General features: G+C 42.5%; 1 protein-coding gene across 1 annotated transcript in view; it reads right to left on the bottom strand.

Annotated features, from left to right (window-relative positions):
- LOC311136733 (diphosphoinositol polyphosphate phosphohydrolase 3-beta-like) overlaps positions 1-17,261 on the bottom strand; it is a 30,322-nt gene extending 13,061 nt beyond the window's left edge. The window contains exon 1 of the mRNA XM_084171001.1: positions 16,954-17,261. Coding sequence (XP_084027127.1) covers positions 16,954-17,100 — 147 coding nt within the window. The 5' untranslated portion in view covers positions 17,101-17,261. The remainder of the gene's footprint in view (positions 1-16,953) is intronic.
- Positions 17,262-17,919: the final 658 nt, after the last annotated feature.

Here is a 17,919-nt window from a genome sequence, read left to right as displayed (position 1 = left end):
TAAATCCACTTCAATCAGTGTAGGGGGAGGAGACAGGTTAAAGGATTTTTAAGCCTTGAGACAATTGAGACATGGATTGTGTATGTGTGCCATTCAGAAGGTGAATGGGCAAGACAAAATATTTAAGTGCCTTTTTTACAGGGTATGGTAGTAGGTGCCAGGCGCACCGGTTTGTGTCAAGAACTGCAACGCTGCTGGGTTTTTAAGTTTCCCGTGTGTATCATGAATGGTCCACCACCCAAAGGACATCCAGCCAACTTGACACAACTGTGGGAAGCATTGGAATCGACATGGGCCAGCATCCCCGTGGAACGCTTTCGAGTCCATTCCCAGACGAATTGAGGCTGTTCTGAGGGCAAAAGGCAGTGGTGCAACTCAATATTATGAAGGTGTTCCTAATGTTTGGTATACTCAGTCTACATCAAAACACAATTATGTTGAAGTAAAGACCTCTGCCAACTAATATCAGCCCTTATATTTAGTTTTGGAGAAATTGTTCTGGCTTCTGTAAGTTTAAGAAACATTGCCTTGTGCCTTAAAATTCCATTCCCAAAAACCCACATATCCTTAAGATATTTTCGAATTTCTCTCCCTCATGAGGGAGGATAATGAAAGTTCACAGAAGTAACAAGTAAAAGTAGGCCTATCAATTAGTTCGTGTCAGTTCAGTAAAGAAAAGTAGAGTATAGTTAAGTACAGTACCATAGAGTTCAGTACACAGTAGAACACACTAGAGTTGAGTGCACTATAATGTACTGTATTTTATTGTACTGTACTGAACTATACTCTACTGTGTTGTACTGTACTCTATTGAGCTCTACTGTGTTGTACTTTGATGTCCAATCTGTGAAACATAGACATGTATGATTGGTTCAGATTTGGTCCGGTCTGGACAAACCAAATTTGGTCTTGTTTGGGGGCAGATCCCATTTAAATAAATAAATAAATATGTTTTATTGTCACATACACCGGATAAGTGCAGTGAAATATGTTGATTTACAGGGTCAGCCATAGTAGTACGGCGCCCCTGGAGCAAATGAGGGTTAAGTGCCTTGCTCAAAGGCTCAAATAATAGCCAGTGTGTAGAATAAGAAGCAAATATGCAAAGGTGGTTTTGCATATTTATAACTTTGTGTACCTATTTAGGATACATCACCATGAAGATAATGACATTCATATCCATAATTATGCCTTTGTGTAGTCCAGATCAGGGATCCATGATGAAATTCCATTACCGGATGTAAATCCACTTCACTTACTGTAGCTCAATAACCAAAATCGATTTTTTCAAATTCAATGTGTCATGTCATAGCTGACACCCCATTCATCCTGCAGACATCGTTGGATTTTAATTTAGATATTTAAAAGAGTTTTGGGAAAACGTGGACACAAAAAACTGAAGGAGATTTTACCGAAATTCTGTTACCGAACTTTGCATCTGCACAGTTCTTCCAGTAAATGTGTTTTTGTAAAATGTTCAATTGTTAAAAGTAGGCCTTGTGCATTGAGTTGCATGGTTTGAAAAAACGTTGAAATCAATGGTTTTTGTTTAGCATACATTTAAAGAGACAAAAATCTCAGCGCAATTCCGTTACTGTGGAATTGCCTTATATAGAATAACCTGCAATCTCAGAAATACTAGGTGTTATCGGGCGACCAAAATAGACCCAGAGAACCTTGGAAAGATTAAACTGTGAATTAGCAAACTATAAGATTACAACCCAAAGGATCACAAGGAGTGGCTGTTTATAGGCTGGTATTATTGAAGTAAATACTTATCATGCAACAGGGTGTGTAACACTACCTTTGAGAATTGGCACAGAAAGAGGGGTGTCACCCACACTAACTACATATAAACCCAGAGCCCAAGATGTTTGGAGAAACATTGGCAGCAGCACTCTCACTCCCAACTCCAATGCATACACTCTTACGCACAAACTACACACACATGCACTCTCTCAAGCATTCACATGCATGCAACGCAGAACACACATACATGCACTCTCTCTCTCTCTCTCTCTCTCTCTCTCTCTCTGATGCACACTCACAACCAAACAGGTTTTGCAAAAGCACTGGATCAGCAGTTGCCTTTCTGCATGAAAACCACAACAGTTTACCAGAGCAGCTGAATATCTTTGACCAGTGACCAGCCCTGATCCAACACACCAGTGTGACGGCCTTGTCAAGTTTCAGTGGGAAGAAAACCGTAAACAAGCTCACATTACTGCAACTACTTATGAGCCTGGAATCCACTGATTTCGGTATGTTTCATCGTTGTTTCACTTGAACTGAAACAATGGTGAGTGCAGCGTTCAGTCTGGCTTAACCAGGCTACCTACTTATGGTAAAACAGCTCAACTTGGCAGGGCGATTTAATTTAATTAATTGCAAGGATTTTTATCATAGCCTTTGTTACTGCAATAAATTGTGGCTGTGACTGTTTTTCCTCCTGATAGTAAAATGCTATGCATCTTTATTTAGCACCAAACTGTCTTTGTGTCTGTCTTTTAAAGAAGTGTAAAATCTATTCTACGGGGGAAGCTACAAATCTAATGTACCCATCTCTGAATGAAAATGGCTCCTCAGATGCATGTATGTGATAGAATAATTATTAATGACTAATTATTACACCCTGAAACTGTGTGAAATGTGTTAGAATGTGTGAGTGTAGGACCAGTAAAGACTATGACATTGAGCTTCTGTAGCTCAATTGGTAGAGCACGGCGCTTGTAACGCCAGGGTAGTGGGTTCGATCCCCGGGACCACCCATACGTAAAAATTTATGCACACATGACTGTAAGTCGCTTTGGATAAAAGTGTCTGCTAAATGTCATATTATTATTATTATTATTTAGCAATGTGAGTAAGAGTTAGACCAGACAACAAAGGACAAGGAAAACTGTTTACAGACAACTGAGAAACCAAGATAAAGAGGGAGGAGAGAAACTTTTAGGCTTTTTAAGGAGTATGAAATATGGTGCAGGATATTGTGAGGACGGCGATAACTAAGGAAGGCAGCCTATGATAAGAACATGTGTGTGTGACCTAATGGTTAGGAGAGCATAGGAAAACAGCCCGCCTAAAGAGGGGAGGGATTTTTGTATGACGTGTGTGTATAAAAGATGGACTCTGAAATTGTGATGGCAGAATTCTCAATGAATAAACATCTCTGACTATGCAGACCGGGACTGTGTCCGTTTCTTGATCCTTTTGGGAGACGCACAGAGACACTGAAATAGTTAGTTAAATAATTCTCATAACAGTATGAAATATATTTCTTAGAGAATGGAGATCTATGCCACTTAGGGGGAATTTCCTGTGTTCTCACCTCTTCATTGTATTACTGTGAATAATATACACACTCTGTCACCCTGCCAACTTACAACGTCTCAGCTAAGGTCTCCTACAGTTAAGTTCGGGGAAGGAATCTGAGGATCCTGTTGTCTGGATCCAACAACAACACTAACTTCCTCTTCTTGTCTAGCACCTGTTCCCAGACTTGTTCCTGTCCACCTGGTCTGCTGGGCCGTATTCATGAGGGCACAACATTTTGTAGCGAAAACCTAAAATGAGCATTTCTCATTGGACAAGTTTAGTCCCTCCCTGTTTCAGTCAGTTTTCTTACATTTGGTGCCTAATGAATATGACCTCTGGCCTCCTCTCTGGAGAGTTTACTGACATCTTGGAGAAGGGATTGTAAAGCAGGCATGCAGATTGGATGGATAGCCTACCACAGACAGTGTGAAACACCACACAGGAAATCAAAGACAATATAACCTACTAGAGATGAATACCATAGCTTACTAAAGAAAGAATGGGTGAGAGAGTGAGAGAGAGAGAAAGAAAGGGGAGGGGTGGATAGAGAGAACAAGTAAAAGAGAGAGCCTAGGTGAGAGAGGGGAGAGGTGGGAGAGTGAATCTGACAGGGGGTTCATTCCATGTCATTTCAGCAAGCTATGACATCCACCATCTCAGATTGTTCTGAAAGTTAGAAACGGATAAGATAAGCATTCCAGAAACATTATTTTGTTTAAATATAATTTGATCTCGAAGAAATTAAGCTAATTGATTGCACCCAAACTGGCCATTTTAATTTGTAGGATTCATATAATATTCAATAATGATAGTACCTAACATCCATTTTTTTTAACAATGCGTAAGACATGAGGAATCCATAGAAGTGGTCAAAAGCCAACCACGGACCACCCACACCCTATGCCAATCCCACCCCAACAACGAGTATATAGTATCAGTTTTCTACGTTTGACAAGTAGTATGGAGCTGAAGCTCGGAGTATTGGTTCTTCATCCTATGTAATGTATTCTCAGTGAATTTGGTGATGTTTTTTCCCCCCTGTTCAGATAAATTAGTCATTGAAGTTGTTGGGTTCATGGCCCATCCTACATCCTGGTATTATCAGGTTCTGATCACTAGATGGTGCTGTTCTTGCTATTAGGTGATTTTTTTTTTTTAAACCCCCCCCCCCCATTGTTGAAGGGATAGTTGACAAAATGAGCGTTTTTTTAAGCAGTCTACGGACCAGGTATGACAGCAATCCATGCTTTTGTTTGCATGTGATGCACACTTATTCACACAATACACACACACACACACACCTCATACTCACAAACACACTCACATACACACACACAGCCAATGGTACTGTCACGTTATGGAGTCATTGAACCACTGGACACTTCCTGTTTCACACTGTGCATTTAAATACTGTATCCACGTCATAGCTCATTCTAATATTTCTACTATACATTGTATTTTAGTTACACTGTTTATATGCCCCGCATATTTATTTATATAATGGGTCTTGACATACAGTGCCTTCAGAAAGTATTCACACCTCTTGACTTTTTCCACATTTTATTGTTTTACAGCCTGAATTTAAAATATATGTATATTTTTTGTCACTGGCCTACACACCATACCCCATAATGTCTTAACAAGTCACATAATAAGTTGCATGGACTCACTCTGTGTGAAATAATAGTGTTAAACATAATTTTTGAATGACTACCACTAAGGTCCTTCAGTCGAGCAGTGAATTTCAAACACAGATTCAACCACAAAGACCAGGGAGGTTTTCCTATGTCTCGCACAGAAGGGCACCTATTGGTGTATGGGTGAATAAAAAAGCAGACATTGAATATCCCTTTGAGCATGGAGAAGTTATTAACTGCTCTTTGGATGGTGTATCAATACTCCCAGTCACTACAAGGATACAGTCATCCTTCCTAACTCAGTTGCCGGAGAGGAAGGAAACAGCTAAGGGATTTCACCATGAGGCCAATGGTGATTTTAAAACAGTTTCAGAGTTTAATGGCTGTGATAAGAGAAAACTGAGGATGGATCAACAACATTGCAGTTTCTCCACAATACTAACCTAAATGACAAAGTGAAAAGAAGGAAACCTGTACAGAATAAAAATATTCCAAAACATGCATCCTGTTTGCAACAAGGCACTAAACTAATAGTGCACAAAATGTGGCAAAGCAATTCACTTTTTTTCCTGAATACAAAGTGTTATGTTTGGGGCAAATCCAATTCAACACATTACTGACTACCACTCTCCATATTTTCAAGCATAGTGGTGGCTTCTGCATAATTTTATGGGTATGCTTGTAATCGTTTTTCAGGATAAAAAAGAAACAGAATGGAGCTAAGCACAGGCAAAGTTCTAAAGGAAAACTTGGTTCAGTCTTCTTTCACCAGACACTGGGAGATTAATTCACCTTTCAGCAGGACAATAACCTAAAACACAAGGCCAAATCTACACTGGAGTTGCTTACCAAGAAGACAGTGAATGTTCCTGAGTGGCCGAGTTTCAGTTTTGACTTAAATCTACTTGAAAATCTATGGCAAGACCTGAAGATGGTTGTCTAGCAATGATCAACAACCAATTTGACAGAGCTGGAAGCATTTTGAAAATAATAATGTGCAAATGTCCCACAATCCAGGTGTGGAAAGCTCTTAGAGACTTACCCAGAAAGACTCACATCTGTAATCGCTAGGTGGCTTTGACCATTTCTTTGGATTCTTCATGTATAACTCATTGTTAGAAAAAGGTTGGGTCCAAATCGGATGTTAGGTACAATATTTATTAAATATTATATGAATCCTCTAAATAAAATTTGGGTGATCAATTAGCTTAATTTCTCAGAGATCAAATTATATTTCAACAAAATAATGTTGCAGGAATGCTAAGCTTATCTGTTTTTAACAACAGTAACGATATCAGAACAATCTGGTGTCGAAATCCTAATTCTTGTGCTTCTTGAGGTGGAATGACCCAGGGGACAGCTATTGCCTCTGCCCCAGTGTTTCTATAAATTGCACCTGATAGGGTATTTAGCACATAGTGTAACACTCATCCCTCGCCCCCCTGGCTCTCCCAATCACATGCAGGCCTGAGAGACGGGGTCTTGTCACCAGGCAGAGCAGTCATGATCCAAGATGCCCCCTCTCTTACCCCTTCAGTCCCATGTTAAGTCCTAAACAGTGTGTGTATTACATCACCTGCAGCATGGTCAAGCTAATGTTTTTGACAGTTTACTAAACAACTACTGATTTAGAACCACAGAGTTACCGCAAGTCAGCACAAAGACAACAGGAGCACTGCCTCCGCTATTCCAGCACCATTTCAACTTAAACATTTAATCATCATCAATATACAGTGAGGGAAAAAAGTATTTGATCCCCTGCTGATTTTGTAAGTTTGCCCACTGACAAAGAAATGATCAGTCTATAATTTTAATGGTAGGTTATTTGAACAGTGAGAGACAGAATAACAACAACAAAATCCAGAAAAACACATGTCAAAAATGTTATAAATTGATTTGCATTTTAATGAGGGAAATAAGTATTTGACCCCCTCTCAATCAGAAAGATTTCTGGCTCCCAGGTGTGGAAGAAACACAAAATAACTGTCAATCTCCCTCGGCCTGGGGCTCCATGCAAGATCTCACCTCGTGGAGTTGCAATGATCATGAGAACGGTGAGGAATCAGCCCAGAACTACACGGGAGGATCTTGTCAATGATCTCAAGGCAGCTGGGACCATAGTCACCAAGAAAACAATTGGTAACACACTACGCCATGAAGGACTGAAATCCTGCAGCGCCCGCAAGGTCCCCCTGCTCAAGAAAGCACATATACAGGCCCGTCTGAAGTTTGCCAATGAACATCTGAATGATTCAGAGGAGAACTGGGTGAAAGTGTTGTGGTCAGATGAGACCAAAATCGAGCTCTTTGGCATCAACTCAACTCGCCGTGTTTGGAGGAGGAGGAATGCTGCCTATGACCCCAAGAACACCATCCCCACCGTCAAACATGGAGGTGGAAACATTATGCTTTGGGGGTGTTTTTCTGCTAAGGGGACAGGACAACTTCACCGCATCAAAGGGACGATAGACGGGGCCATGTACCGTCAAATCTTGGGTGAGAACCTCCTTCCCTCAGCCAGGGCATTGAAAATGGGTCGTGGATGGGTATTCCAGCATGACAATGACCCAAAACACATGGCCAAGGCAACAAAAGAGTGGCTCAAGAAGAAGCACATTAAGGACCTGGAGTGGCCTAGCCAGTCTCCAGACCTTAATCCCATAGAAAATCTGTGGAGGGAGCTGAAGGTTCGAGTTGCCAAACGTCAGGCTCGAAACCTTAATGACTTGGAGAAGATCTGCAAAGAGGAGTGGAACAAAATCCCTCCTGAGATGTGTGCAAACCTGGTGGCCAACTACAAGAAACGTCTGACCTCTGTGATTGCCAACAAGGGTTTTGCCACCAAGTACTAAGTCATGTTTTGCAGAGGGGTCAAATACTTATTTCCCTCATTAAAATGCAAATCAATTTATAACATTTTTTACATTCGTTTTTCTGGATTTTTTTGTTGTTATTCTGTCTCTCACTGTTCAAATAAACCTACCATTAAAATTATAGACTATACTTTTTGTCATAGGTACACTTCAACTGTGAGAGACAGAATCTAAAACAAAAATCCAGAAAATCACATTGTATGATTTTTAAGTAATTAATTTGCATTTTATTGCATGACATAAGTATTTGATCACCTACCAACCAGTAAGAATTCCGACTCTCACAGACCTGTTAGTTTTTCTTTAAGAAGCCCTCCTGTTCTCCACTCATTACCTGTATTAACTGCACCTGTTTGAACTTGTTACCTGTATAAAAGACACCTGTCCACACACTCAATCAAACAGACTCCAACCTCTCCACAATGGCCAAGACCAGAGAGCTGTGTAAGGACATCAGGGATAAAATTGTAGACCTGCACAAGGCTGGGATGGGCTACAGGACAATAGGCAAGCAGCTTGGTGAGAAGGAAACAACTGTTGGCGCAATTATTAGAAAATTGAAAAAGTTCAAGATGACGGTCAATCACCCTCGGTCTGGGGCTCCATGCAAGATCTCACCTCGTGGGGCATCAATGATCATGAGGAAGGTGAGGGATCAGCCCAGAACTACACGGCAGGATCTGGTCAATGACCTGAAGAGAGCTGGGACCACAGTCTCAAAGAAACCCATTAGTAACACACTACGCCGTCATGGATTAAAATCCTGCAGCGCACGCAAGGTCCCCCTGCTCAAGCCAGCGCATGTCCAGGCCCTTCTGAAGTTTGCCAATGACCATCTGGATGATCCGGAGGAGGAATGGGAGAAGGTCATGTGTTCTGATGAGACAAAAATAGAGCTTTTTCGTCTAAACTCCACTTGCCGTATTTGGAGGAAGAAGAAGGATGAGTACAACCCCAAGAACACCATCCCAACCGTGAAGCATGGAGGTGGAAACATCATTCTTTGGGGATGCTTTTCTGCAAAGGGGACAGGACGACTGCACCGTATTGAGGGGAGGATGGATGGGGCCATGTATCGCGAGATCTTGGCCAACAACCTCCTTCCCTCAGTAAGAGCATTGAAGATGGGTCGTGGCTGGGTCTTCCAGCATGACAACGACCCGAAACACACAGCCAGGGCAACTAAGGAGTGGCTCCGTAAGAAGCATCTCAAGGTCCTGGAGTGGCCTAGCCAGTCTCCAGACCTGAACCCAATAGAAAATCTTTGGAGGGAGCTGAAAGTCCGTATTGCCCAGCGACAGCCCCGAAACCTGAAGGATCTGGAGAAGGTTTGTATGGAGGAGTGGGCCAAAATCCCTGCTGCAGTGTGTGCAAACCTGGTCAAGACCTACAGGAAATGTATGATCTCTGTAATTGCAAACAAAGGTTTCTGTACCAAATATTAAGTTCTGCTTTTCTGATGTATCAAATACTTATGTCATGCAATAAAATGCAAATTAATTACTTAAAAATCATACAATGTGATTTTCTGGATTTTTGTTTTAGATTCCGTCTCTCACAGTTGAAGTGTACCTATGATAAAAATTACAGACTTCTACATGCTTTGTAAGTAGGAAAACCTGCAAAATCAGCAGTGTATCAAATACTTGTTCTCCCCACTGTATGCTTAGTTTAATACACTGAAAACAAACTTAAAGATACCAAAAATGATTTAGTCCAATCAATGTTGCTAAATATCATGTGGCTGTCAATGGTACAGATTTCGGTGTGTGTGTGTGTGTGCGCAAGTAAAACAAAACATGTTGACGCACCCTACCTGTAGACTGGTTGAATGCCAATGCCATCCTCCTGTCATTCATGTTGGCAAAACGGTCTATGGCTCTGTCATGCAGTACACTTTTAGTTTTTGTTGTCATAGGCTACCTAGCTAAAATGCTTGCTAGCCTAACATCCTTGCATGGGCAAAAATGAACCAGCTAAGTTAGCTAGCTAGTTAATGTGAGCCAACTAGGCTACATCTAGGCTACATATTGAACTTCAATGTTTCAGGCCAGTGGCACAACATATTAATTTATGGTTAGATCAGAATTGCCGTCAAAATCATTGGCATGTACAAAGAATTAAGTCAAAACCACAAGTCCAAATCCCCATCTCCATCCACAGCTTAGGAAAGGGCCGATTTAGAAAGCTAGCTACTGCAGGACATCAACACAAGCAGACCAGAAATGAAAATGACATTATGCTTAGGATGTGATTTGATTGGTATGAAGCCAAATCTAAACTGGGAGGCGTTTTGCTGCACCAGGACAACTCACAGTTGAGCTCAGCTCAACGCGGATTGGCTAATTCTTTCATAATTCTTTAATCAAGGGAGGCCAAATGCTTGCTGGCTTCAATCAATCAAATGCTACGGCGGCAACATGTTATACTCTTTTGGTCCAGACAGCATCAGATACATGGGCTACAAATACTGAGACAGAGGGGTGCTGTTTCCCTCGCTCTGATGAATTATCAGGTGAGATTCAGTCACTTGCGAACTGACAGAAAATTATGAAAACACAGAGACTAAAGATTATTTTAAAAAATCTATAATAATTTTGAAATATTTTGGGAAGCCTGGATTCCCTTGGCATCCATGAATACAAGCCACTGGTGGTGACTGTTGTGTATTGGGGTTGTGCCTCAGAGCATCATGGGTGTTGTATATTGTAGACCGAGCACGTTCTAGATCAGTGGTCACCATCCTTTTCTGAGTCAAGATCACTTTCTGAGTCAAGATGCAAGCCGAGATATACCGCTCCGATTTCTTTTTAACATGACTTAAAAACGTAAGCCTATGCAACATTAACCTATTAAAAACATTACTGTAGCAATGGAGGTTTGTACAGTAAGCTATAGGCCCAATACATGATCACCGCATATTGGCTTTGCTTGAATTGCTCTGCCAATGCATTGTTGTTCGGACCATTCTTAAAAATTATATTTCAAAATTTGAGGTAGGCTATATGAGCACACTGGTAATATATCAGTTGTTGTACTACTTGTGAGGCACAGCTGAGTGAGCATACATTTAAAAATTAGCTTTTTATTTTACTGGGCTGATGGTGCCTGCATCTGATGGTCAGTCTCCTCGGAGGGAGAGCAGCAGACTGAGGGTCTCTCAACGTCCCTCCGCTCTCCCTTTCCTCCGCTGACACTGACCAAAAAGGGACACCGTCTTCCAGCTGATAGCGAAACTCATGCACAAATTCATGTTGTTACTCCTATGAACAAAGAAATATTCCTTGATATTGAAAATGATCCAAGCCGCTAATAATAACAACACAAGCCTATGATACACTTTCCTACTCACTCATTACAGCTGCGTTGCTGGTTGTAGCGCGAGTGGGAGTGGTAGGAAGAACACGCATTTTATGGCTTATAAGTGTTGACAGTGTTGAGTAAAAACATGAACTCACTCGTAAAAACAGCAGCTCTTTGCTGTATTTGTTGACAGTCTCTCTAGTTAGGGTTTTAAAAGTTTTGAAATCTCAATTTTGCTATAGCTTTCTTTTACGCCTGCTACGTTACTGCAGACACGGTATTCTGAGACATCCGATTGGCCAGCGTTGGACCTATAGTGCACTTGCCTTGCTCTCCGGGTCCACCGGGAAGGAAGAGTTTGTACCTTCAGACACATGAAATGGTTCAAAATGGGAACACTTCGCCTACCCGGCACGAAGGACAGCTGAAATCGGGGGCAGCTACATCCAACAGCGCGAGACAAATAAATAAAATAGGAACGCAAGGCTTTATCGTTGTTTTTTTTACAGAAATGTTTGGCTATCGACTAGGAATGCCTTGGATCGACCGGTTGCTGACTACTGTTCTAGATAAATGGTTGAACTGATTCCCGTCCACCGTATCATCATTATTGAATTGTTATATAGACGTGGTCATGAAGCCCACGAGACATAACAAAAGATGGGCGACGAATACGTCTAAATCTACAGTGATGTTTATAATATGTCGCTATGAAATGGTCAGGATGTTGTGTCATGATTCCCTTGCGGTTTTGTCTAGTTTCCGGTTTGTCCCAGGGATATCCCTGAGGACGTTTTTAGGACTTTCTTGGGATGTTGCGTCATGGTCCCCTGAAGGTTCTTCGGACGTTGTGTCTTGGACCCCTGGAGGTTTTTGTCTATTTCCCGGCTATCATATTTTGGAGACAAGTGATTATAGCTTGAAATCAATCCAAAGGAACAGGACAACCCCTATTCCAGCTTCAGAATGCAATTACAGCATGCTAGCCTTATGTGATCCTCAATGATGGCGCCGACAGACATGGCAGCTCTGCTTCTAGCTCCTAAGCAACTTTGCAGTATTTTTTTTCTTCTTACATTATTAGCCCAGAATGTTTTTTGTGTTATTACATACAGCCGGAAATAACTTTTGGATATCAGAGCGGTGGTAACTCACCAGCATTATGACCAGAAATACAACTTTACCTAATCGAACCCCCCAGGGCAATTGAACTTATCCCAGAGGCTGCTCCAAGACACCGCCGGCGGAGAAGAGGTATTCGGAGTGGACTTCTAGTCCGACTCAGGAGGCATGCACACTATCCACCGCTTCCGAGTATATAACTTGCTAATGTTCAGTCCCTGGACAATAAAGTAGACAAGCTCAGGGCGAGGATCTCCTTCCACAGAGACATCAGGGACTGTAACATACTGTTTCACGGAATCATGGCTCTCTCCGGACATGCTGTCCCCATCCATACAGCCAGCTGGGTACTCAGTACATCACGCATACAGGAATAAAGAACTCTCCGGGAAGAAGAAAGGTGGAGGTGTATGTTTCATGATTAACTACTCATGGTGTGATTGTGATAACGTACAGGAACTCAAGTCCTTTTGTTCACCCGACCTAGAATACCTCACAATCAAATTCAGACCGTATTACCTCCCAAGATAATTATTTCCGGTTATAGTCACAGCCGTGTATATTCCCCCTCAAGCTGATACCACGACGGCCCTCAAGGAACTACACTGGACTTTGTGCAAACTGGAAACCACATATTCTGAGGCAGCATTTATTGTAGCTGCGGATTTTAACAAAGCAAATTTGAGGAAAACTCTCTCGAAGTTCTATCAACACATTGCCTGTAGTACTCGCACTTCAAAAACTCTCGACCATTGTTACTCTCCCTTCCGGGATGGCTACAAGGCCCTCCCCCCGCCCTCCCTTCGGCCAATCAGAACACGACTCCATTCTGCTCCTCCCTTCCTATAGGCAGAAACTCAAACAGGAAGTACTCTCGTTCTCTGTGACCGACGTGAGTAAGACATTTAAGAGCCCAGACGGCATCCCTAGCCGCGTCCTCAGAGCATGCGCAGACCAGCTGGCTGGAGTGTTTATGGACATATTCAATCTCTCCCTATCCCAGTCTGCTGTCCCCACTTGCTTGAAGATGTCCACCATTGTTCCTGTATCCAAGAAAGCAAAGGTAACTGAACTAAATGACTATCACCCCGTAGCACTCACTTCTGTCATCATTAAGTGCTTTGAGAGGCTAGTTAAGGATCATATCACCTCCACCTTACCTGACACCCTAGACCCACTGAAATTTGCATACCGCCCCAATAGATCCACAGACGATGCAATCGCCATCGCACTGCACACTGCCCAATCCCATCTGGACAAGAAGAATACCTATGTAAGAATGCTGTTCATTGGCTATTGCTCAGCATTCAACACCATACTACCCTCCAAGCTCATCATTAAGCTCGGGGCCCTGGGTCTGAACCCCACCCTGTGTAACTGGGTCCTGGACTTCCTGACGGGCCGCCGCCAGGTGGTGAAGGTAGGAAACAACACCTCCACTACACTGTTCCGCAACATTGGGGCCCCACAAGAGTGCGTGCTCAGCCCCCTCATGTACTCCCTGTTCACCCATGACTGCGTGGCCACGCACGCCTCCAACTCAATCATCAAGTTTGCAGACGACACAACAGTAGTATGCCTGATTACCAACAATGACGAGACAGCCTACAGGGAGGAGGTGAGGGCCCTGGCGGAGTGGTGCCAGGAAAAATTACCTCTCCCTCAACGTCAATAAAATGAAGGAGCTGATCATGGACTTCAGGAAACAGCAGAGGGAGCACGGCCCTATCCATATCGACGGGGCCGCAGTGGAGAAGGTAAAAAGCTTAACGTTTCTTGGCGTACACATCACTGACAATCTGAAATAGTCCACCCACACAGACAGTGTGGTGAAAAAGGCGCAACAGTGCCTCTTCAACCTCAGGAGGCTGAAGAAATTTGGCTATGCCCCTAAAACCCTCACAAACTTTTACAGCACCCGATGTCACAGGAAGGACAAAAAGATCATCAAGGACATCAACCACTCGAGCCACGGCCTGTTCAAATCAAATCAAATCAAATGTTATTTGTCACATACACGTGTTTAGCAGATGTTATAGCGGGTGTAGCGAAATGCTTGTGCTTCTAGCTCCGACAGTGTAGTAATATCTACCAATTTCACAACATATACCCAATACACCCAAAAAAGTAAGGAATGGGATTTAAGAATATATACATATATGGACAAGCAATGACAGAGCGGCATGGACTAAGATACAGAAGAATATTATAGAATAGAATGCAGTATATACATATGAGATGAGTAGTGCAAGATATGTAAACATTATTAAAGTGACTAGTGTTCCATTTCTTAAAGTGGCCAGTGATTTCAACAGGCAGCAGCAGCCTCTAATGTGCTAGTGATGGCTATTTAACAGTCTGATGGCCTTGAGATAGAAGCTGTTTTTCATTCTCTCGGTCCCAGCTTTGATGCACCTGTACTGACCTCGCCTTCTGGATGATAGCGGGGTGAACAGGCAGTGGCTCGGGTGGTTGATGTCCTTGATGATCTTTTTGGCCTTCCTGTGACATTGGGTGCTGTATGTGTCTTGGAGGGCGGGTAGTTTGCCCCCGGAAATGCGTTCGGCAGACCGCACCACCCTCTGGAGAGCCCTGCGGTTGTGGGCGGTACAGTTGCCGTACCAGGCGGTGATACAGCCCGACAGGATGCTCTCAATTGTGCATCTGTAAAAGTTTGTGAGGGTTTTAGGTGATAAGCCACATTTCTTCAGCCTCCTGAGGTTGAAGAGGCTCTGTTGCGCCTTCTTCACCACACTGTCTGCATGGGTGGACCATTTCAGTTTGTCGGTGATGTGTATGCCAAGGAACTTGAAGCTTTCCACCTTCTCCACTGCGGTCCCGTCGATGTGGATAGGGGGGTGCACCCTCTGCTGTTTCCTGAAGTCCACGATCATCTCCTTTGTTTTGTTAATGTTGAGTGAGAGGTTATTTTCCTGACACCACTCCGCCAGGGCCCTCACCGCCAGGGCCCTCACCAATCAAGCCTACTACTGTTGTGTCGTCTGCAAACTTGATGATTGAGTTGGAGGCGTGCTTGGCCACGCAGTCATGGGTGAACAGGGAGTACAGGAGGGGGCTGAGCACGCACCCTTGTGGGGCCCCAGTGTTGAGGATCAGCGAAGTGGAGATGTTGTTTCCTACCTTCACCACCTGGGGGCGGCCCGTCAGGAAGTCCAGGACCCAGTTGCACAGGGCGGGGTTCAGACCCAGGACCTTGAGCTTAATGATGAGCTTGGAGGGTACTATGGTGTTGAATGCTATCATCCAGAAGGCGGGGTCAGTACAGGTGCATCAAAGCTGGGACCGAGACTGAAAAAAGCTTCTATCTCAAGGCCTTCAGACTGTTAAATAGCCATCACTAGCCGGCTACCACCCGGTTACTCAACCCTGCACCTTAAAGGCTGCTGCCCTATGTATATAGACATGGAACACTAGTCACTTTAATAATGTTTACATAATGTTTTACTCATTTCATTTTTATATACTGTATTCTAGTCAATGTTTTATTTATTTTACCTTTATTTAACTAGGCAAGTCAGTTAAGAACAAATTCTTATTTACAATGATGGCCTACACCAATGCCACACCGACATTGCTCATCCTAATATTGATATATTTCTTAATTCCATTATTTTACTTTTAGATGTATGTATTGTTGTGAATTCTTAAATACTACTGAACTTTTGGAGCTAAGAACACAAGCATTTCGCTGCTAAATATGTGTATGTGACCAATAAAATTTGATTTGGTTTTGATAGCTAGGTTTCCATCCAATTTGTGACAGATTTTCATACGAATATTCTAAAATCTGCATAAAACAATATGCACATTTTGCCACCAGATACGTTTCCATCAAACTGACTTTTTGCTGATAAAAGGATGTGCATGACGACGTTGTGCACTTAAAAATAACTTTTGCAGTGAAATCCCCATGTACCTATTGAAATGGGTTTCCATTGCATTTTCACATCTACTGATGTTTTTTTCACGAGTCAGGTAATTCATCTGCATGAAATGGTTGGATGGAAACGTGATTATAGGTCCAAAAAGGTGGTAAACTATATGCCCAAATACAGTAGCCTAAGTCTCACCCTGTTTCCAATTGGGCACAGTTGTTTTTGTTTATTTGTTTATTAAAACCATGGCCCGAGAAAGCATAGCTTATCCATGTCAATGAAACTTTGATGTTGAAAAAACTATAAAAGTCTAAGTGGCATCTAAGCATGCATTATTCCTCTTTCTGTATCACTGGAAATTACATGACAGCGATGACATACGGACCAGTGTTGTCAGAGAGTGACTGCCAGGATGTCCATGAGCTCTCATAAGCATATCATTTTATAGGTCAGATGTTTGTGCATTTATAGCTGATTCCCATGAAGCTGGACTTCCATTTAACAATAACTGTCTTTCTCTCTCCCTGTATTTCTTACTTTCTCTTGCTCTTGCACACACACTGTTTATCAACAGACCTACCCCACCCACCCTGTGAAGTTCTCTCCCATGACTAGTGCCACTTAGGATTTTGTCACAGAGGTAGACAAAATCAATTTATATGGAACGTTTACTCAAGGTTTTCTATACAAGATCTGGAAGATAATAAAGAATGTGGTAAAATAGGCCAATGTGTTGTGATGCGTCAGTCATGTGAATATCTATCCCATGTTTATGGTCGGGAAACTAATCCTCTCGACCATCCATACCTCGTCCTCTTTTTCATTCTTGAAACATAAACATGCCGCTCGCCTCTTGAAACCTTCGCCATCATAAATCCTCGTCTGGTTGGGTTTAAACTTCATCATATATTCACAATATTCGTGCTCCAAGGATATCCGAAAGCTGGAGTGCATAAATCCAACCAGATCAAGTCAAGTGCCTACTTGGCCAAGAGAGCAGCAAGAAACTATGCACAGAATCTCAAAATAAACCTTCAGGGAATCCAGTTTGAACGTTATTCATCTATTCGTTCACAACAATTAAGCATCACATATCCCCGGAGTGTTGGTGATGATTCTGCATAACATCCTGGCTAACTGCATGTTCCCTCCGCCAACTCGCCCCATCTGTAGTCCGTGAGCACCGCATCTTGCTGACCTCACTACTACGCAGTGGCCACATATCAGTGCCAGCCCCTGCGACGTTACATGGCACGATTAGATGTTCAATAACTAGTCGTTTCCCAAACTAAAACATACATGAAACGCCCTCGGTTGTCGTAATCTTAGCCTACTCAGTCTAATTTTCAAGTTGTTTACGGCGCTACTATTAACTGTAAGTATACTATTTCAAACTTTACATTCTGGCATAAGTGGTTCTTCTTGAGGAAAGTCAAGACCCCATGTCGAGGTCCATAAGAAAACATCACCGTTTATTTTAGCTAAAGATGCAAGCAAGTAGGCTGCTGCACTCTGAATGCAGTGTTCTCCACCAATAATTTACCTTGTAGCCAGCTCAGTCAAATCTGTAACATCGCACATACAATTGTATCGCGCTTCACCTTACAATGCTGTCCTATAATTGTGAATCGAGTTTCACAATTTAAGCACCTGCCCCGTCATAAACGTGTCCTGCTGTTTTAGATAATGGAATATGTATTAACTCCATCTATTAAGATAATTTGAAGGTGTGAGCAAATTCAGTTATTTGTATCACAATGAGGTGGCTGACTT

Source organism: Coregonus lavaretus (assembly GCF_964263955.1).
Source record: "Coregonus lavaretus genome assembly, chromosome: 11".
Classification (NCBI taxonomy): Eukaryota; Metazoa; Chordata; class Actinopteri; order Salmoniformes; family Salmonidae; genus Coregonus; species Coregonus lavaretus.
This window is presented reverse-complemented; position numbering and strand designations above follow the sequence as displayed.